Here is a 21,905-nt window from a genome sequence, read left to right on the forward strand (position 1 = left end):
ACTCTGCACTTGTCCTTGTTGAACCTCATCAAGTTTCTTTTGGCCCAATTCTTCTAGGTTACTTTGTATCCTATCCCTACCCTCCAGCATATCTACTACGCCCCCCAGTTTAATCTCATCTGCAAACTTGATGAGGGTGCAATCCTCCCCATCATACAGATCATTAATGAAGATGTTGGCACTCCGCTTGATTCAGGCTGCCAACTAGACATCAAGCCTTTGATCACTACCTGTTGAGCCCGATGATCTAGCCAGCTTTCTATCCACCTTATAGTCCATTCATCCAACCCTTACTACTTTAACTTTCTGGCAAGAATACTGTGGGAGACCGTATCAAAAACTTTGCTAAAGTCAAGGTATATCACGTCCACCGCTTTCCCCACATCCACAGAGTCAATCATCTCATCACAGAAGGCAATCAGGTTGATTAGGCATGACTTGCCCTTGGTGAATCCATGTTGACTGCTCCTGATCACCTTCCTCTCCTCCAAGAGCCTCAAACTGTATTTCTTGAGGATCTGCTCCATGATTTTTCCGAGGACTGAGGTGAGGCTGACTGGTCTGTAATACCCTGCTCCTCCTCCTCCTTCCCTTTTTTAAAGATGGGCACTATATTTGCCTTTTTCCAATCATACGGGACCCCCCCAGTTGCCATGAATTTTCAAAGATAATGGTTAATTGCTCTGCAATGACATCAGCCAACTCCCTCAGCACCTCGGATGCATTACATCCGGCCCCATGGACTTGTGCATGTCCAATTTTTCTAAATAGTCCTGAACCTGTTCTTTCACCTCTAAGGGCTGCTCACCTCCTCCCCATACTGTGCTGCCCAGTGTAATAGTCTTGGAGCTGACCTTGTCTGTGAGGACAGAGGCAAAAAGAGCATTGAGTACTTCAGCTTTTTCCACATCATCTGTCACTAGGTTGCCTCCCCCATTCAGTAAGGGGCCCACACATTCCCTGACCTTCTTCTTGTTCCTAACATACCTGTAGAAACTCTTCTTGTTACCCTTCACATCCCTTGCTAGCTGCAACTCCAATTGTGCTTTGGGCAATGTTCCTGTTATAGTCTTCCCATGTTTTCCACTGTTCTCCTGGACCATACAAAAGATACGAATGAGAGAACATCAGTTATACTGCTTATGCTTTTATGGATGAAGAAACTATGGCTCCCACACTTGATTAACATAGCATTTGATCTTTGGATCTGTCTCACAGAGGAGTTCTGCCTTGTAAGACCAATCCTCTAGACAGGATTAAAATGAATACTTGGATGTAGCAATCATTGCTTTCATGGACCCCAAAAGAGAAGTTAACAAAATAAAACTATTCTACTGTCTGATGTAAAATCTATAATTTAACTACTGTGTTAAACCAGTAAAACAGCCATCAGTGGCCATAGCCCAAAGAGGCTTTATTGTAGGTGTAGAAGAGTATACAAGCAAAAAGGTAAAGTGTCTGTAGTATTCTCGAATAGTATAATGTGCTCATCATGTTCATGAAAAGGAAGTTTTGTACAAATGCCAGCATAAAATGCTTCCTTAGGGCACCAACTTTATTCCAACCCCACAAGATCATAGACCAGGACCATAGAACCTCATATTGTTCCTTATGGCATTATCCAGATTGAACTTCTGCAGATGGTATCCTTATACTTCCTACCCCCTAGAGTAGGTTTCCCAATGGCAACTATCTCTAGTCAGATGAGTGTTTTGTTTAGAGCTTTCTCTGAGACCTAATATTGTACTTTGAATTCTGACAGGTAGTTATCACAATTGTTACAGCATTCATTCCTGAAGTAAAATCAGTAAATATTCCTCCTTTGATTAAACATCAAAGTCCAGTCCTTAGAAGCACTGACAATATCAGGGCAGAGTACTTATATATATATATATCCTCTACGGAGGTCTGCTAGACAGCCATCAGTTCAACAAATTGTAGCCAATGCCATTTTCTTTCTTTTGGTAGAAATCTTCTCCATGCTTTAATGCCCAGGGGAAGATGGAGATATTACATATATATATCTTTCATCTTCCCCTGGGCACTAAATCATGAAGGAGACTTCTGCCAGGGGTTAAGTAGGCTTATATGCGTCTCTCAGGAATGTGGATTTTTCACACCTGTGAGATTTGTAGGTACGGCGATGTAACTGTTCAGCGCTGTAGTATAAGAAAGTAGATTGGCTGTGGAAGTTATCTCAACAGGTGTGGTAAACTTGGTGGGATGGGGAGGGGTATTGCTCTGCTGCCAGTGACTGATAGGTTTGGTTCTGCCCCCATGCTGCAAGCACGCTGAAGTATCTATTGTAATGGGCATGTAGACCTTATTACCTGGAGAAAGGACATTTTCATGTAAGCCTGGATAAATTTTCCTATTTTGTAGTTTCCTAACTTTTTTGAATGTCCTCTCTAATGAATGACACTATCTAGAAACACCACATTTGGCTAGAATTATCTTCAGTGGGGAGTACTGCTATTGAGGATTTTGGAGAAGTTTGGATGGTTAATTTTAAAGACATTTGCGAAGATATGTTTGAAACTCTGAACTTTACCAGGAAGCTGGCAGTTTGTAGACTCTTTAAGGAACAAAGAGAGCTCCCCATAGCTCTTCAGATAGATCCAGCTGTTCCAGGGAATTTAGGCAAATAAGGGTATTTCTCTATCTCTATTGGAAATGCCTCATCTGATACAGCCTAGTGTTGCTTTTGCTTTTTTTGCAACTGCATCACATTGGTGGCTCATCATCATCCTGTGATCAACCCACACACCCAGGTCTCTCTCTTCCTCTGTTGCTTCCAACTGATGAGCCCACAGCTTGTAGCAAAACTTATTATTATTAGACCCTATGTGCATGACCTTACACTTCGTATTATTGAATTTCATCCAATTTATGTTAATACCGTCTTCAAAATCATCCAGATCTTCCTATATAATATTCCAGTCCTCCTCTGTATTGACTATGCCTCCCAACTTTTTATTATCAGCAGATTTCAATAGCACACTCCTACTTTTTTTGTCAAGGACGCTAATAAAAATACTGAATAAGATAACTCCGTATCCATTTTACAATTCTTGTACTAATCTCCATCTTCTCTAATTTAACTAATAATTTTCCATGTAGTACTATGTCAAATGTTTTACTGAAGTCCAAGTATATTAGATCCACCGCACTTTCCTTATCCAAAATATCAGTTCTTTTCTCAAAGAAGAAAATCAGGTTAGTCTGATACACTCGGTCTTTGCTAAACACATGTTGCATTACATCCCTTTTTCCATTTGCCTCCATGAATTTAATTATTCTTTCCTTCACAATTTGTTCCAAAGTCTTGTATACCACTGAGGTTAGACTAACAGGTCTGTTATTGCCTGGATCACTTGATTTCCTCTTTCTTAAATATAGGTACGACATTAGCTATTCTTCAGTCATACAGTAGTACCCCTGCATAGAAAGATTTGTTAAAAATCCTTGCTACCAGACTAGCAATCTCATGTTCCAGTTCTTTCATTATTCTGGGATGGAGATTATCTGGTCCCCCCAATCTGAGCGTATGAAATTCTTTGAATTTTAATTCGACTTCAGATATGGTAATTTCCATTTCTGTACACTCATGTTCATCAACCATCCTGATTTCTTGCCCATGCTCCATATTATCATCCTTACTGAAAACAAGACACAAAGTACTCATTTAGTTTTTGGGCCATACTATGATTATCTTTAAACTCCTTCCCATCTACCCTACATAGTGGCCTAACCTCATCATTCCTTATTCTCTTTTTATTTATATAAGTAAAAAAAACTTATTATTATTTATTTTAATTTCCTTGGGAAGAGCTCATTTGGCTTGATTTTTAGCTATTCTCACTTTATTCCTACATTTTCTAATCTCCAAGATGTAGCTTTCTTTGCTGATCAATCTGTTTTTCCATTCCCTCTAGGTTCTCTGCTCACTGTGAAAAGCCTTTGAGGTAGTTATTCATCCAGCTGGGTCTGGATCTTTTCCCTGAAAGTTTTTTTTCCCATTGCTTGGGATGCAAATTGTAATAGTTTTTGTATAGTTGATTTCAAGAAATTCCAAGCCTCCTCCCCATTTAAGTCCTTGAGCTGTTCAGTCCAATGGCTTCTTTTAACTAATTCCTTTAATTTCCCAAAGAATGCCCTTTTGAAACAAAAAAAACCCAAAAACCCATAGTTGATAACCTGATTTTGATTATCCTTCCATTTAATTTAAACTAAATCAACTTCTGATCACTTGATCCAAGGTTATTCTTACAATCAGCTCTTCTATAATGTCCTCACTCTGTACCAAAACTAAGTCTGAAATTCTTGGTTCAGTGATGATTTGACAATGAAAATGGTCATCTGTCACATCCAGGAATAAGTGGGCCCTACCAGTATTAGTAGCATTTGTTCTCTATTTTCTGTCTGGGAAGTTAGTCTCCCATTATGACACTATTCCCAGTGGTGTTTCTCTCTCTCATAGTATTAAAGAGAGCTCTAAATATATGAGAGTCCAAACCAGTGTTTATCGCAGTTTCCTGCCACTATCACTGTGGAACCTCTTTTACAGTGTTTCCTCAAAATGATTTAGACCCAAACAGATTCTATTTTGTCCATACTAGCGAGAGAGCAAAACAGTGTTGCGTTCATTGTATATGTTTTTAATTGGGTGTTGTGGCCTTTTAATAATTTTTAATAACAATGGAAGTGCTCAGATATTATGGTCATGGTTGCCAATGTCACAACCTAGATAGAGGGGACTTGTGTTGGTAGGTGGGGCTGGGAAAGGACTGTTATTTTTTTTTATTGTTATTTGGGGGGTTGTTTTTAATACAAGAAGAATTAGATTGATAAATGTCAGGTTATGTCAGTGTCCATGTATATTTTTTTCCTCACACTAGAAATGGCACAATTGCAATCTAAAAAGATCTTATGGGGTATTTTATTAAATATGGAAATGAGATGAAAGCTTATGTTTTGTTCATCTTTATTTCTGATTAAAGAATATTTCTTGAAGGAGGCATTCAATTGCTAAACACAGTCACTGCTGATTTAGTAAGCTCTGCTGACCTTTGTTGACGTTCTGTTTCCTTTTGTTGTAATTTAGTTGCAGCTGTGCTGTTCAGTTGTGAGGACTCAAGAATATGATGGAGAATGAGAACTTCCTGTTTATGTCAAAGTACATAATTATTACCATGCTTTTGATATAAGTGAACTGAATAGAATTTTTTCTCCAGTGTTGTGCTGTAATGGGCATTAATTAAAAGCCAAAATACAATTAAAGCATCTCTTTGATGTAATTCATTTGTTCATACTATTGAGGAAGTGTGTGTTTTTAATTAAATTAATCTGCCACAGAATTCATATATGTTTCTGATCTACAATAAAACTTGAATTCAATTGGAAATTTAAACTATAACAATGTGGTTCATAATTGTATATAATGCATTTTGTTTTGAAAGATAGATATTTCACATTCAAATTTAAATTTCTATTACATTTTAAATCAATTTAAACATATTTAATTGCTAGAGAAGTGTGTTCTCTCTACAGCAAAATTACTTAACATATTCCAGATAGGACTCTAAATAGTTTAGGTCTTAAACAGTAGCTTTGGGTAATGTATTTTAAGATCTTTGGATTGTTACCCTCAAATATATTCTCTCCCTTATAAACACAAGATGAAGAAAGACTTTGATATGCAGAATATTTCCATTATGTTGTTAAGGGTAAAGAACAAGTACCTGTCAAATAATTAACATAATTTTTTAAGGGGGAAAACAAATCTGAAACACCAGAAAGATTTTAATTTTAATTTTCCGGAAAATTATCTTTTTCTTTCTTGAATTGGAAGCTAGTGTTCTGTCTACCTTGATGTTAAAGAAAAGGCTGCATAGTAGCTAAGAGTTGACATCTTATATTTCGTGTAGCTCCTGATCTGTTAAGGTAATCTCTGACAACGTTATTCTGACCATTAATGTTATTGATAAAAATAATTATTATCATTCAACAAAAATTGATCATTGATTGGTAAAAGTACAATATTTTCAACATAGAGAGATTTGACTTCATTGGTAGTCCTTCCATTTCCATTGAATTCAGTGGAAGATGTTACAGATGCAAAGGTGACTGATTTATTTTTACTGAGGCCTGGTCCATACACAGTTTTTGTACTAGTATAATTATTTCAGCTAATGTGTGCTTTTTCCCTTTTAAAACCAATATAGTTATACCAATGCAACACCTACTGTAGAAGCAGTTATACAAGTATAGCTTATTCTCCATCCTGTGTGGAAATAATTATACTCATATAAAGCACTTTTATACTATTGTAGCTGTTCCACACTAGGAGACTTGTATTACTTTTAGCTGTATTGGTAAAGGTAAAGTGCTACAATTTCTGTATGTAGACTGATGCTGAGACAAGTAAAGATTTTAATGAATTATTGGATTCAAAAGAAACTATTTCCCAGATCACTTTATTTTGCTTGACATTGTTTTATATTTAATTTTTAAAACTTACGATGTGTGAAGCAAACATATGTTTCTTTATGCTTATTGTTCTAAGGCCTTAATCCTGCATACACTTTTGTGTGTAAGTATTTTACATATATGAATAGTTGGGATTACTCACATACTGGATTAGGGGCCTAAATTATAGCTGAATTTAGTTTTTTTTAAATTAACTAATTTTTCTTTATACTGTTTTAATCTTAAATATAGCAATGATTTTGCTTAATTCCAAAGGACTAGTAAAAAGAGTATAATTTATTACTCTTCAGGAATGCTAACTTGTAAATTTAGGATGAAATTACTTTAGTAAATCATTTGTGGCTTAATCCTGAAGTCTTTACACGGAGTTCAAGCAAAACTTCTGTTGCCTTCAATAACAGTGTTGTTTGAGTAAGAACTGCAGGAACTTCAGCAGGTTTCCCCACCCACCTCCAAATTAGCACCATATTGCTGATCCTACTCTTGTTGTTTTACTCTTTGCATTATGGTAGTATCCCAAGATCCTAATCAGCTTGGGACCCCATTGTGCTGGACATTGTATAAATAAAATAAAATTAAAATAAAATTAAGATTTTTTTTAATTCAGCTTTATATATTCTGTATTATGTTAGACATTCTTTGATATTATATTTTGTTATAATATAAAAAAATTGGATTTAAGATTAAGAGGTATGTGATTTTATAATTGTACATTTTGTGGTGTACTTGCAGATCAGAGGTATTTTGTTAACTGCTCACACTTATTTTTCATTTTTTTTCATGTTTTAGTTTTATTTTTATCCCTTTGTCTTACATGCTTCTCAGCCTACATGTTGTTTTGATTGTCAATAATTTTATATTTAAAAAGTGATACAAGGCCGTCTGTTCCTTCAAAGATGCAGATTGAGGTGTAGAAGGGAATGTACTCTCAAAACCCTTCTGTGATCTCAAAATAGTATCTTCTTGGAATGGTGATCCAAAATTTAGAGACTTCCTGTGTTGCTATGATTGTTGTCTATGACATGATAATTGTCAGTCAACCTCTTTTCTCACATTTTCACTTGGTGTTCTTTTTAAAGTCACTTTGCAGACCTTTTAACCTCACTGAGGGGTTGAAATTTTCTCTGCATAAATTTCAGTGATGGGTTGAAATTCTCCCCATATGAACTAGTTTGGCAGTTAAATAAATTTAGGAGAAATTGCCTATGCCTGCATGTGCTTTGCTTTTCAAAAACTTTTAGTTGCTTGCTTTATTTTTTTTTGTTAATTTCTTTATTTTTATGTTGCTGAGTTTTATACATCTATTTTCTCACCTGCCGTATCCTAGGGGGCTTGGAGTACCAATAATACAGTGAGCCCACCTTCCTGGTCCCCAGACATTTCAGAAGGTCGGGACATTTTTAAATCCAGACAGCTTCCTGGCAGTGCCATTTGGAGCATCAAAGTGGTAAATAATTTGTATTTATATTTATATATCCATTGCTATCTTTCTGCTATAGAGGCTAATAATGAAAATCATGTATAGCTCAACTGAATTTATCTTCCATTTTATCACTGTTAACTTTGGCTTTTTAAGAAAACTATTGAATGTCTGGAACTTTTAAATTACAAAAATACAAATTTTCCAGAGCATACACAGAATTTGATGGCATTGCATAAATTTTGAATTTTATATCGCAAAATAATTTGCATTACCAATTTTTAATGTAACTCTGTTTAGTACTTTCTGTTGTTTGGTTATTGCTCTTACATAGCTGTCAAAGGAGTTACGAGAGAGAGAGTGTCCTGAAGACTGCTGGCAGTAAGGAGAGCCAGACTGAAAAGGACTGAGCTCTGGGCTGTTGCAAAGTGTGTTGCTGTGGAGACATCTTGCAAAAGGCATTCACAGTGACATATGTTTAAACTTAGAAAAAAACAACTATTTGACTGTCTTAGAAGGAACCAGACTACCATCTCAGTGATAGCTACCATCAAAAGAAACGTAAAGAAACCGAGGACTTGTCCACACAGAGCAGCAATGCACACTTCAGTGGGGTGATTTCGAAAGCAGGCTAACATATTTTGCATTAATTGGTCCATGTAGACCCTGCTGGTGTGTACTAAAAGTTCCCTAGTGCGCTTTAATATAATACTATTTCAAACAGCACTACATTAAAGTGCACTGGAGAACTTTTAGTGCACACCAGCAGAATCTGCATGGACCAGTTAACACACACATTAGCGCTTCGGAGATCACCCTCCTAAAGTGTGCATTGCTGCTCTGGGTAGACATGTCCTAGGTGGGATTATTACGATACTAAAAAGAGAAAGAGAGAAAGCTTAATGATAAAATATAAAACCATAAGTAGGTTGTTATTGATTTCAACTGATTTATTTTCATCTCACTTTAATTATCATGCTAATTTTATTTATTTTAATTTGATATTAGCTTAGCCATTGCTGCTTGAAACATTACTTTTCAGCATAATGTTCAGCATTAACACTGATACGGTTTTGTGCTATTTCTGTTACATTGTTAGTCTTGTGAAAATAAAAATACTGATGTGCAGTCTAAAACACAAAATGTTAGGAATTTGTCAGAGCATTTTACATTTGCAGAAAATAATCTTATATGTAGTGTGTATATACTTTACATTCTAATAGAGAGGTGAGAAATTAATCTTTTCACTTGGCTCCACAAAGAAACTTTGACCATCAAATACCTCCTTCCTTATTCTTATTTCTCAAATGCTGTACAATTGCATTGCCTGATAGTGCATAGTTAGTTTAATTGATAGTTCCATTAATATACAGTATTAATAATATTGTTACTAGTAGGATATTTGGATTCTACCTCACAATAACTATTACCGCAAACTTCTATACCTTCTATAAAAATAGGAGATGATATATGTGAAAATACAATTGGCCATATTGAGGCCATAATATGACCTTCAATCCACGAAACTCTTAATATCAATGGAAGCTGTACACGTAAGTCTAGGACATCTTCCATTGACATTAATGAGAGTGCCATAGGTCAAAGGCAGTATGTGCCTTTTATTGAGTGAACTGTTTTGTCTTGGTATTTTTGGCATCTTAAAATAGTTTGAAGCAAACATTTAGATAGATATTGTAGACTTTAGATAGATATTTTCTGGACAGCAAAAGTAAGTTAGAATAGAGTTGCTATTAGCATAGATTTCTTTAAAACCAGGACAAACACTGTGTAACTAGTAATAGAAAAGCACAATAGGAAATCTGCTATATTGAATATATACCTTAACTCTCATTGTATAAGAACAGAATAAAAGGTCTAAGGTACATGTAATCTGTTCAGATCTGGTCTGAAAAATATCAGCCACAATTCTATAGAGACATAGACAATAATAATGTTGTCCTCTTTTGGAAGTGATCAGTGAGTTTTTGTGTTTTGTTTTTTTGTCTTGTTTTGTTTTTCAGTTCAGTGTGAAATAAAAAATCTTATTCATGAAACCCAAATTAATTCACAATAATAATTTCAGGTAATTAACATTGAATTCCCACCCAAATTCACAGAATTTGAATTCACCATGTCAATTAAGGGATCCCAGCCCAACACTCAGACCAAAAGTCTGCCGATTAAAAAGGGTGGGAAAAAGAACAAGCCACCTAATAATAAGTATAATATTACAAAAATTATTTTAGTATTATAAATAATACTTTCTTTAGGGTATTAAATAAATTAAACACTAAAATCTTGATCTTGTTCCCATTGAATCCATGGGAGTTTAGACCCTGAGCTCTGTGGGAGCAGGATCAAGCCCTAACAACTTCTAATGTCTGCTTGGCTATTTACGGCAAAGTATAACTAAGTATAACTAGTAAAGTGCCAATGCAACAGTCAGAACACGCATGGCTGTGTCTCAGCTGCTTTTTCTTAAAGCATCAAAAAAGAGGTAGCATTTAGCTGGAGTACTATGCAAGATGGAGAAAATGTATTACCTGTATCTGTAGTAAAAATTAGTGTGTTACAGGTTTTAAGTTTTTTATTAAAAGTGATCCTTTTAATAATGGTTGAAGACCACAGACAGAGGAAAAGGTTTTAGTCTGAAGTTAAAGGTATTCTACTACAATTTATGCAGTGATTTAGTAATGATGATCTGGGTTGCCTCTGTCCACTTGAAACCACAGGTTTTTTTATTTATATAGTTACAAGGAAGTGTCCCTACACTGAAAGAGATCTGGGTTGCATTTAAATTGCTCTCTTATATTAAATAGGGCCGTGGATCAGGATTCCCAGGGAAGCGGAGACCACGTGGTGCAGGTCTTTCAGGAAGAGGTGGCAGAGGTAGATCAAAATTGAAGAATGGGATTGGGGCTGTTGTCACTCCAGGGGTAAGAACATTTATTTTTAATCATGTATGTAGTTTGGTGTGTAACTTCATTTATCCAGTTCTAATTTTTATAGGAATTTTGTATTTAAACAAAATAAGCAATGAGAAATAGGTTTGATAATCTAGTTTTCATTAAATGTAATTATATATTTTCAGTTAAAAATAGGGATTAACCTGTGGCTAGATGGATCCAGAGCAATTTTACACTACCTACGGCCATGTCTATATTGACGGCGGCAAATTCACTGCCGCCAGATCTATCTTTCTGGATTGATTGAGCGGTCAGTATAGACCCGCTCAATTGATCAGGAAGTCGACTGAGTAAATCCACCCCCTCAAGAAGTGCAGTGCAGTGTAGACAGTGTGCAGAAGGGAAGCAGAGCAGTCGACGTGAGTTACGCAAACTACTCTGTGTAGTTTGCGTAACTCCCATCGACTGCTGCCGAATCGCAAGGTAAATGTAGACCAGCCCTACATTCCCTTATAAAAGGATACTGTTGAAGGTCCAAATCATTTTTTCCACTTCCACAAGTGGAGGTGACACTAATTAAGGGAGCTTTCACTGGGGACAGTAGACATGAGAAAATTAAGGCCTATCCTGCATTGTATCACCTTCTCTTAACCCCATAATAATTCCCCAGATGGTGCTCCAAAGGTATTGGGGGTCTATGATGAGGAGCTGTCCATGGAAATCTCTCCTTTTTAGGACCCCAGTTCAGCAAAGAACATAATCACCTGTCTCACTGTAGTTTTGTGAGTTGTCCCATTGGCTTCCTGGAACTACTCAGGTGCTTAAAGTTATGTATGTGCTTACCTACCTTGCTGAATTTGAGCCTATCTGTGGATATCAACTTGAATATCCACAACTATCTTAATGCTACAAAGCACTAATTTACACTTACAGAAAATCCTAATATTTTAATAGCAATGCAACAAATAGATTTTATAGAAATAACTATTAAAAACTTACAAAATTTAGTAAAAAATGTGTTCTTTTTGACTAATTGTGTAGGTTGATCTAAACTTAGAAAGGTGATCATTTGCTTCTAAATTGTATTGAATTTTTCCATAAATGCCTGAAGCTTGATTCTATGCCCATTGAAGTTAATGGCAGCCTTTCAATTTACTTCAGTGAGCACCAGATCAGACTCTTAGAGAAGATGGATTTTGCACTGAAAGTTGGTGACTATGTAGTGGCAGCAAGAGGGAAGGTAGCAGGATTTTAGGTCTAAAATTTCAGCTAGCCTCAACATTGTGATAATTTGATCCTACATATTCATTATATCTGTTATTTTGTCAACCAAACACATTTTAAAACAGAACAATTTGCACTCTTTTTAAAATGGTTCTCAATAAACACTGATCTTTGGTCCCTTGCTGGCCTGCCAGCAACAGTTAACTAAAAATAATTTTTCTTGTAGCTGTGCTGATATCAGTCAGTTGCCTCAGAATGATGTTTGGACTGGTGAGATGTTATATAGGTTTAAAATATTATTTAAGCAGAAACAGCGATGTCAACTTGAGCTTTATTAAGAATGCACTTTAAAAGAAATCCAAATTTGTCAAATTAAATGGGAATGAGGAAGATTGGCAGGAAAAGAAAAGTATATCTTTTTCTCAAAGGGTTTTACAGAATCCTTCTGGAGTAGAGTCCATAAGTACTATTCCTGAAGGAGATGTCAATGAGTCATGCAAAACATGCCCCATTTTCCAAACTCTCTCAGTCCCTATTGTTTCAGAGTGCAAGAGTCCAGGTCACATCATCTAAACCAGTCGTTCTCAACCTTTCCAGACTAATGTACCCCTTTCAGGAGTCTGATTTGTCTTGTGTGCCCCAAGTTGCACCTTACCAAAAAAACTACTTGCTTACAAAATCGGACCTAAAAATACAAAAGTGCCACAGCACGCTGTTTCTGAAAAATAATTTACTTTCTAATTTTTACCATATAATTATAAAATAAATCAATTGGAATATAAATATTATATTTACATTTCAGTATATAGAGCAGTAAAACAAGTCATATGAAATTTTAGTTTGTACTGACTTCACTAGTGCTTTTTATGTAGCTTGTTATAAAACTAGGCAAATATCTAGATGAGTTGATGTACCCCCTGGAAGACCTGTGCGTACCCCTCATTGAGAATCACTGATCTAAACTAGCAGAATATCATACATAGGAAGATTTGCCTAAAGTCAAAACAGTTTCGCTGATCAATAATGTTTCCACATCAGTCTTGTAAAATCATGATAGTTATTTTGTTCAACCAAGAGGCAGGGAAAATATATACCTAATTCATGAATACCAGGCAGAAATAGAGCTACTCTTAATCAAAGGAAGCTACTTAGTGTAGACTCCCTTCATTCAAATAAAAATCAAAGAACTGGAACATCACCATTTTTTGCACACTCCTCTATTTTTTTTTAAAAAGCTCTAATATCATAAATTGGTCATTCAGGCATTCTGTTTAGCACTATACCAGTTATAATTGAGCATAGAAAAATGTAGTTAGAAATCACTGTTCAAGTTCATGCATTTGAGAAATCCATTCATAGTGTTATGTATTTGTCAGATGTTTGTTGTCTTTCATAGATCCTTGGTCTCCTATGTGTCACTCTCATATGGCACAGGAGGATAACAAGTCTGTGTGTTGTAGTTTAAATCACAAAACAGTGAATTGTCTTGCTTTTCTGGATTTGTTTCCCAGACTTAATCTTCTAATGAAGATTAGAAGTTTGTCAGTATCCTTGGTTTATTTTGGAAGCTTAATTTATGACTGTTTTTTTATGTAACTAATTGTATCTAATTATTGAATTAGTATAAATATATGTAACGATGTAATTATGTGCAATTGCAATGTAATATTACATTTTAAAAATTCTTGCTGCATTTTGTGAAGAACCATTTTATGTGTATAACACAGCTTTCTAAAGCGTGGCTTGGTTATTTGAAAATATTTTAATAAAATGACAATTATGTTTTAAGGTCAAAAAGTATGGGGAAATTGTTTAAGATAAAATGAAAACATTGAGTTACAGAAACACAAAAACACGTTTTAAAAATCCTAATATCAGGGGGTGGGTATTATGTGTGTTGCCTTCATATAATCTAGATGCATAAATTGATTTTTTTTTTTTTTAATCTTAATGTTTTGTGGAGAAAGATTTGCTTATAGGCTATGGTCTAAATGTCTGTGCCAAGTTTTAAACACGTAATTAAACCCCCTAGAAACCCATGAATGGGAACAGCTGCACAATCTTAACTGGAGCTATCCATCATTTCTAAAATACAACTAGAGTACTTATATAAATCAAGTATTAAAAAGAGATAGGTAATATAGAATAAGTTGCTTCAGCTTCATTCTTCTTCAATTACGGTATATACTGTACCTTTAATATTAAAATGTGCTATTAAATGGACTTTAGTGTTAATATTTTATTAATAAGCAAAACAGCAAATTTAGCATATTCAAATAAACCTCTGTTCACTGCATTCCCAAATCCCCCATGCATAGAGTACTGTACTCTTTGGAGGAAGGGGGTGAGAGAGACTGCTGCAGAAGCATGCTGTGACCCGTCCGTGCCTAGGGTAGCCACCTGATAATGCCAAGGTCAGGGCAGGCTGTGAAAGGAGAGCAGATTCTCCTAGCACTGGTGGGTGACTCTGAAGTCAGGCTTCCCAACCAGCTACAAACAGTGCTTCTGATTCCCCACACTAGTTATCAAGAAGCCAAAATACAAAAATACACAGCCCCCTTTACTGCATTTCAGTCCCTGGCTCCCAATCAGCCACTAGGTCCAGTAAAGAGACCAGTTTTTTAAACTCTATGCTCTTTACCAAAAAAGTTTCTCCTGACCCCAATGGGTCAGTCACAGTACCAGATCAATACAAGTTTGGATCTTATCCAAAATACCACGCTGCCAGTCAGTCCTTTAGTAACTAAAACTAAAGGTTTATTATAAAAAGAAAGAAACAAACTATAAGAGAAATGTTAAAGGAGTAAAGCAATTACATACATACAAATGATTTGAAAGTCCATATATATCAGATTTCTAGAAGAATTGTGGAGTTTGCAGGCTTGTATAGTCCCTCTGGTATACATCCAGTACCTGGATGGGTCTCAGTCCTTTGTTTCACAGCTTCAGTAGATGAGTTGATCCAGAGGTAGGTGGTGACTGAAAGACAGATTAAAGACAAAATGGATCCTGGGCAGCTGCCTTTTATGTCCTTTGATCTGTGCCATGCTGCTTGTGGACTTTTACAGGAACAAAATGGAGTCCAGAGTCACATGAGTAAGTCCTGGTGACTCATCAGGTATATCCCTGGCTTCTCTCCCTGGCCTCTTGTACCTGTGAATCTCTTAATGGGCCATTAAGCAGGCTGTTGTTCTGCAGTCATCCTGTCTGGGGTGTGGCCCAGACACAGCGCAATTTGAAATACAGATATATCAGTCATATCCATAACTTCCATTACACATATAACACATGAACATAAACATTATCATCTTACTTAGCACATTATAGCCTTTCTAACAGTACCTGACATGGCATATCTCACATGAATTACAATGATTTTGACATATTGATGTTAAATAATATAAATAAATGCTCCCCCCTTCCCCCCCCCCCCCCACGAGCCAGCCAGCGTGACACGTGACCTCTTTCTTTGGTGAGGGAGCCTTAAGCATACCTTCGACTTGATGAAAAAAATGATACAATATGGCCAGCAGTGTGTAACTTATGACAAATGTGGATTTTACTGATAGTTACTTTGTATTCATAAACATTTGCACAGTTTCTGACTAATATCAGGAAGTATAGATCTTGAAACCAGCAAATGTCGGTGGTGTTTTCAGTTTATGATAGTCTGTATGTATTTATATTCTGAAATACTCCTGGTTCAGTTCCAGGAGGATAGTAGTAAAGAGAGTGAAAAGTTCGTATCTTAGGCTATGAAAATATATTCATATGATGTTGTTTTTTGTAGGTCACAACAATGGATGTTTCATCTAACAAAGATGAGGAAGAAAACTCGATGCATAATACAGTTGTCCTATTTTCTAGCAGTGACAAATTCACTTTACATCAGGTCAGGATACCAGTTACTCTGTTTGTTGTAATGAAAAGGGAATTAATGTTTTTGTTATGAGTTGAATTATCCAATATAGCAGTGAGGTTTTACTTTAGAGCAGCTGCATAGTTTTGAATTTTAGTGTATTGAAAACTGCTTTTTCTGTTGTTCTAGGATATGTGTGTAGTTTGCGGGAGTTTTGGCCAGGGTGCAGAGGGCAGATTGCTTGCCTGTTCTCAGTGTGGTCAGTGTTACCATCCATACTGTGTCAGTATTAAGGTAAGTGCTTAGTTATAATTAAAATTATTTGACAGCATTGTTTGCATATTGCATTTGAATAGCACTGCATTGCTTCCAGTTTTGTCATAATTAGGAGAGTCGTTAACTTGTTAAATAGTATTCAGCTAATGTGACCATTATTTGTATGCAACTTGTGAAATACTTTAATTAAATGTCATGTTATAGTATGCACTGCCTCAAGAGAAATTAACCTTTTTTGTAATTTTAGAGCCATAAATAGCACTTGCTATCTAGCAGTTGGTTAAAATAACATTTTGAAATGTAAGCTTAAAATCTTAATATAAGCAGAATTAAAAAAAAAAAAGAAATTATAGTGCAACGTCCTTTGCTAGGGCATAAGGTTTAGTTGATTCAATTTGTCTGTTGGTTGTCAGAATTGACAGCAACTGGAGTAGTTAATACATTTCAGATTTTTTAATCTAGGGGAGAAGGTGAGAAAATTAAATTTGAATGGTATGAGATGACTTAGCAAGCACATAATAAGTTATTTACTGCAGCATAAAAACCATAAACTGTCTGTTGCTCATTATGTAAGTGCAGTTATGTAAAATGTGGGTATTTTTTTAAGATACCACTGAGTTTTACTTTGTTTTTACACGGGCTTTATGAAATGCTGTATGCGTTTTTAATGAGAATATAATTTGATTTTGCATTCAGATGATACTCTTCAATTATATTTTCAATAATATTAAATAGATTATTTGGTTCTAGTCACTAAAACCCCAGTATTAGGCCTCACAAAGAATTTGGAATGGAACAGGATTTTTTAATGATTTCCATCTTGACAACGCATTGTTGCACTTCCCCATGAGCAGTCTGGGAAAGAGCTTGTGACTCCACTGTTGCTCCAAGGAGGGAGTAAACTGCACTGGGTATAGACCCTTGTGCACCATATATTCCTTGACATGTTGCTGAGCTATGCAGGCTGGCACACTGTGGTGTCAAAACCGTCACTCCACCCAGCCCCTTCCCCATTCTGCTACTTCCTACCCACCTGCACAAGTAGGAGATATATAGCAACTTTGCAAAGCCTGCTTCCCTTCCTGCGCTGCTACCCATGATGCAGATAATCAGCATAGGGGCAGCATCCCTTTATACCTCAACCTAGCCAGATCAACACTAGGCTCAATGTTTACTATATTGAAATAAATGTATATAACAATTAAAGCCTGTACAGTGGTTTGGGAATCATTTGCTCCCTGCCTTCCTATCTGCAGATTACTAAGGTGGTGCTCAGTAAAGGCTGGAGGTGCCTGGAGTGCACGGTGTGTGAAGCCTGTGGGAAAGCCACAGATCCAGGAAGACTGCTTCTTTGTGATGACTGTGACATCAGCTACCACACTTACTGCCTAGATCCCCCACTGCAGACAGTTCCCAAAGGAGGCTGGAAGTGCAAATGGTGTGTTTGGTTCTGGTGTCAGAAATGTCTACTGTTATCCCTTTTTCATTTCACTGTATTTAAAACCAATATTGTAATATTTCAGCTAAGTATTTCCAGTGTCAGTTTAATCGTAATTTCTCATTTAATTCAAATAACGTTTGAGGACAGGCATATATTGAACAAAAACACTTTCTAGATTTCTTATTTGTTCATACACAATTTAATGAGGAAATTATCTTCTATTAATAGTGGGTTTCGTGCCAAGTATGCTGTGAGTAGAAACAATCTTACGCTGCACCAAAATAATAAAAACATTCTTGTTTGTTTGTTGTAGGTGTGTTTGGTGCAGACACTGTGGAGCAACTTCTCCTGGTCTAAGATGTGAATGGCAAAACAATTACACGCAGTGTGCTCCTTGTGCAAGTTTATCTACCTGTCCAGTCTGCTTTCGCAATTATAGGGAAGAAGAGCTCATTCTTCAGTGTAGGCAATGTGATAGGTAAGGGTTTCTAACATTTTGTGAAATTATTTTCCAGGGGTCATACTTTAAGGAAAAATGCAATGATGTAACATCATAAGAATGGGAGGAAGGATGGTCTTTTGGTGAAGCCAGCTGGAGTGGGACTCTGAATATATTAGTTCATTTGCCAGTTCTGGCATAGATTTCCTGTCTGGGAAAATTACTAAATTTCTCTGTCTCTTGGTTCTCTATCTGTAAAAGTGATATTTGCTTACCTCACAGGGTTGTTATGAGGATAAATCTATAAGTACTTTGCAGAGTATCATATAAATAGATAAGAACAAAATAGACCATCATATATACAGGCAAAGCAATGCTGAAAAGTGTTTCTTTCTTATTTAGGGTGATAGATAATCTGATGGAACATATACGGTATTTAAACACATGTACAGGAAAAACATATATAGAGAACATGAATCATCATTGTTTCTTCCTAAAATAATCAAAATTATATAAGTATTTCCACTTTATTTATTACCTCAAAAACATATACTGATATTTGGGTCTCTTAAGATGCTAGGCATTTCCTTTAAATTGTATTTTCCCCCCACTTAATTTCTAGATGGATGCATGCAATCTGTCAGAATTTAAACACAGAAGAGGAAGTGGAAAGCATAGCTGATATTGGTTTTGACTGTACTATGTGTAGGCCATACATACCACCAACAAACGGTAAGAGGACTTTTGAAACCAATGGATCACTTGGCAGCGGTGCACACTGCAATACAATGGGTTTGGGAATGTTTTTATGGCTCTGTGCTCTGGTTGGTAAAGTCCTGGATCATTGCAAAAGTGAGGGTTTCCAATTTTTAGACGCTAGTTCTTTAGCACCCCCTAGTGACTGACTGCAAGAGCACCATTACAGCATCAGGAAAGATTTAGCAGATTGTCACAGATTGAATTATGTGAATATAAACAATTTATTGAAGATGGGTTGGGTAAATACCCATAAATCCTACTTGACCCAAAGAGCTGTTTCAAATCATGATGTTGGGAAGATGAAACACAGCTCAACTTCCTAGCTAATGTTAGGTGGGAAAAAAAGAATTCTGATTCCTTAAAGATATTTGCATAGGAATCTCAACTTCCATTTCCAGACAGGGCAAACCTCTCTAAGCTCAACACTCTCGGGCCTTCTGGGGTAGCAGTGGTGGTATCCAGAGTGTACATGAACTTTCTTCTGTCTTAGACAGTCACACATTGCAAATGCCACTGCTTCCACCCCCAGAACTTTATAGACAGTTCTGTCTTGATTATAGTCAGTGGAAAGAACTCTCAGCAGGAGTAGCATCCAAATCACTGAATAGCTGTAGCTCTGGATCTTAGTTCTCTGTCATCTGTTAGTTTAATGGAGTATCCTTTCCTGGTCAGCCTTGTGTTTCCACTCAATACAAATGAAAATTATTTTCATTGACTGTATTGCCTTCTTTTGAAACCCTAGGCTACATGATCCTGTAGTGCTGAGTTGTTTAGGAGCTGGGGCATGGTGCTGCAGTACTGAATGAAGCTTCTTGCTGTGTGGAGCTGTCTTGTTAAATTTGTTTTGAATTGCTCATTGGTGCATCAAGGTTTAGATGCTTTAAGGCCTTGCCCATATTATAGCATCCTGGTGTGTTTTCTCATGTCAGTACTTTGAGGTTTCCACTTCAGTCTTCAGTGCTTTAACACCATATTGGCACTGTTTCACCTCTCTAGAAGCATGTTTTAGTGCCCATTGCAATGTTTTCTTGTTTTGTTGCTTTTCGAATGTCATCATCTCTTTTGACGGCATAGAAGGAGAAAGAGATTAGCTTGCTGCTGCATCTGATGGCTAAAAGCTGAGAATATTGTGATACATGGGTTTGTGAGGTCTGCCTGGACAAGTTTTTACAACGTGTGTTAACCTTTTGTGCAGGCATTGGCTCTACATCTGCTTGCGAATGCTTGGCAGCATTTGTAGCCTACGAGTTCATATTGTGTATATATGGATGATTGGTATCCGGGGTCAGTCAATGTGGAATGTATTCAAGAATCCATCTTCATTGGTAGTGGAGGCTAGAGTCATTTGTGTTTATCATACACTTCCCCAAAGTCTATCTAAATGAGGTCTGTCTCCACAGTATACCTATAGGCAACCAGCTTGGCTTAACAGAGAAATCTTCAATGATCTTAAACACAAAAAGGAAGCTTACAAGAAGTGGAAGCTTGAACAGATGACTAGGGAGGAGTATAAAAATATTGCTAAAACATGCAGGGGTGAAATCAGGAAGGCCAAAGCACAACTGGAGTTGCAGCTGGCAAGAGATCTGAGGGGAAGCAAGAATAGTTTCTACAGGTATGTTAGCAACAAGAAGATCAGGGAAAGTGTGGGCCCCTTACTGAATGGGGGAGGCAACCTAGTAACAGATGATGTGGAAAAAGCTGAAGTACTCAATGCTTTCTTTGCCACCGTCTTCACAGACAAGGTCAGCTCCCAGACTACTGCACTAGGCAGCACAGTATGGGAAGGAAGTGAGCAGCTTTTAGTGGTAAAAGAACAGGTTCAGGAGTGTTTAGAAAAGCTGGACATGCACAAGTACATGGGGCCGATTGCCGTGCAATGCAATGCATCTGAGGTGTTGGCTGATGTGATCGCAGAGCAATTGGCTTTGAAAATTGAAAATTCTTGTTGATCGGGGGAGGTTCCAGATGATTGGACAAAGGCAAATATAGTGCCCATTTTTAAAAAAGGGAAGAAGGATTCAGAGAGCTACTGAACAGTCAGCCTGACCTCAGTACCTGGAAAAATCATTGAGGAAGTCCTCAAGGAAACCATTTTGAAGCTCTTGGAGGAGAGGAAGAAGGATCAGGAATAGTCAGCAAGGATTCACCAAGGGCAAGTCATGCATGATCCACCTGATTGCCTTCTGCGATGAGATGACTGACTCTGTGGATGTGGGGAAAGCGGTGGATGTGAGTCACCTTGACTTTAGCAAAGCTTTTGATACAGTCTCCCACAGTATTCTTGCCAGCAAGTTAAAGTAGTATGGGTTGGATAAGTGAAATATAAGGTGGATAGAAAGCTGGTTAGATTCCTCGGCTCAAAGATAGTGATCAATGGCTTAATGTCTAGTTGGCAGCCACTATTAAACGGCGTCCCCTAGGAGTCGGTCCTGAGGCTGGTTCTGTTCAACGTCTTCATTAATGATCTGAATGATAGGATGGATTTCACCCTCAGCAGAAATTAAATTTGTTAGTCTTTAAAGTGCTACAGGACTCTCATTGTTTTTACCCTCAGCAAGTTTGCGGAATCTGGGGGGGGAGGGTGGTAGATATGCTTGAGGATGGGGATAGAATATAGAGTGACCTAGACAAATTGGAGGATTGGGCCAAAAGAAATCTGATGAGGTTCAAGAAGGACAAGTGCAGAGTCCTGCACTTACAAAGGAAGAATCCCAAGCACTGCTACAAATTGTAGACCAACTCACTAAGCAGCAGTTCTGCAGAAAAGAAGCTGGGTGTTACAGTGGACAAGAAGCTGGATATGAGTCAGTAGTGTGCCCTTGTTGTCAAGAAGGCTAACGGCATATTAGGCTGCATTACTAAGAGCATTGCCAGCAGATTGTGGGAAGTGATCATTCCCCTCCATTCGGCACTGGTGAGGCCATAGCTGGAATAGTGTGTCCAGTTTTGGGCTCCCCCACTACAGGAAAGATGTGGACAAATTGGAGAGAGTCCAGTGAACGGCAATGAAAATGATTAAGCGGATGAGGCACATGATTTGTGAGGCTGAGGGAATTTTGCTTATTCAGTCTGCAGAAGAGAAGAGTGAG

At 37.0% G+C, this 21,905-nt stretch overlaps 1 protein-coding gene across 2 annotated transcripts in view; it reads left to right on the forward strand.

Annotated features, from left to right (window-relative positions):
• The window catches only part of KMT2C (lysine methyltransferase 2C), a 302,649-nt gene that overhangs the window by 197,172 nt on the left and 83,572 nt on the right, over window positions 1-21,905 (forward strand). For both annotated transcript variants that reach the window (XM_067542734.1, XM_067542735.1), the window contains 7 exons: window positions 7,817-7,936; window positions 10,729-10,845; window positions 15,830-15,931; window positions 16,088-16,192; window positions 17,431-17,612; window positions 17,929-18,093; window positions 18,677-18,786. In XM_067542734.1, the coding sequence (XP_067398835.1) occupies window positions 7,817-7,936; window positions 10,729-10,845; window positions 15,830-15,931; window positions 16,088-16,192; window positions 17,431-17,612; window positions 17,929-18,093; window positions 18,677-18,786 (901 nt within the window). The remainder of the gene's footprint in view (window positions 1-7,816; window positions 7,937-10,728; window positions 10,846-15,829; window positions 15,932-16,087; window positions 16,193-17,430; window positions 17,613-17,928; window positions 18,094-18,676; window positions 18,787-21,905) is intronic.

Source organism: Emydura macquarii, unplaced genomic scaffold (genome assembly GCF_026122565.2).
Source record: "Emydura macquarii macquarii isolate MOO-44397 ecotype Brisbane River unplaced genomic scaffold, CSIRO-AGI_Emac_v2 contig_719, whole genome shotgun sequence".
NCBI classification, from domain to species: Eukaryota; Metazoa; Chordata; order Testudines; family Chelidae; genus Emydura; species Emydura macquarii.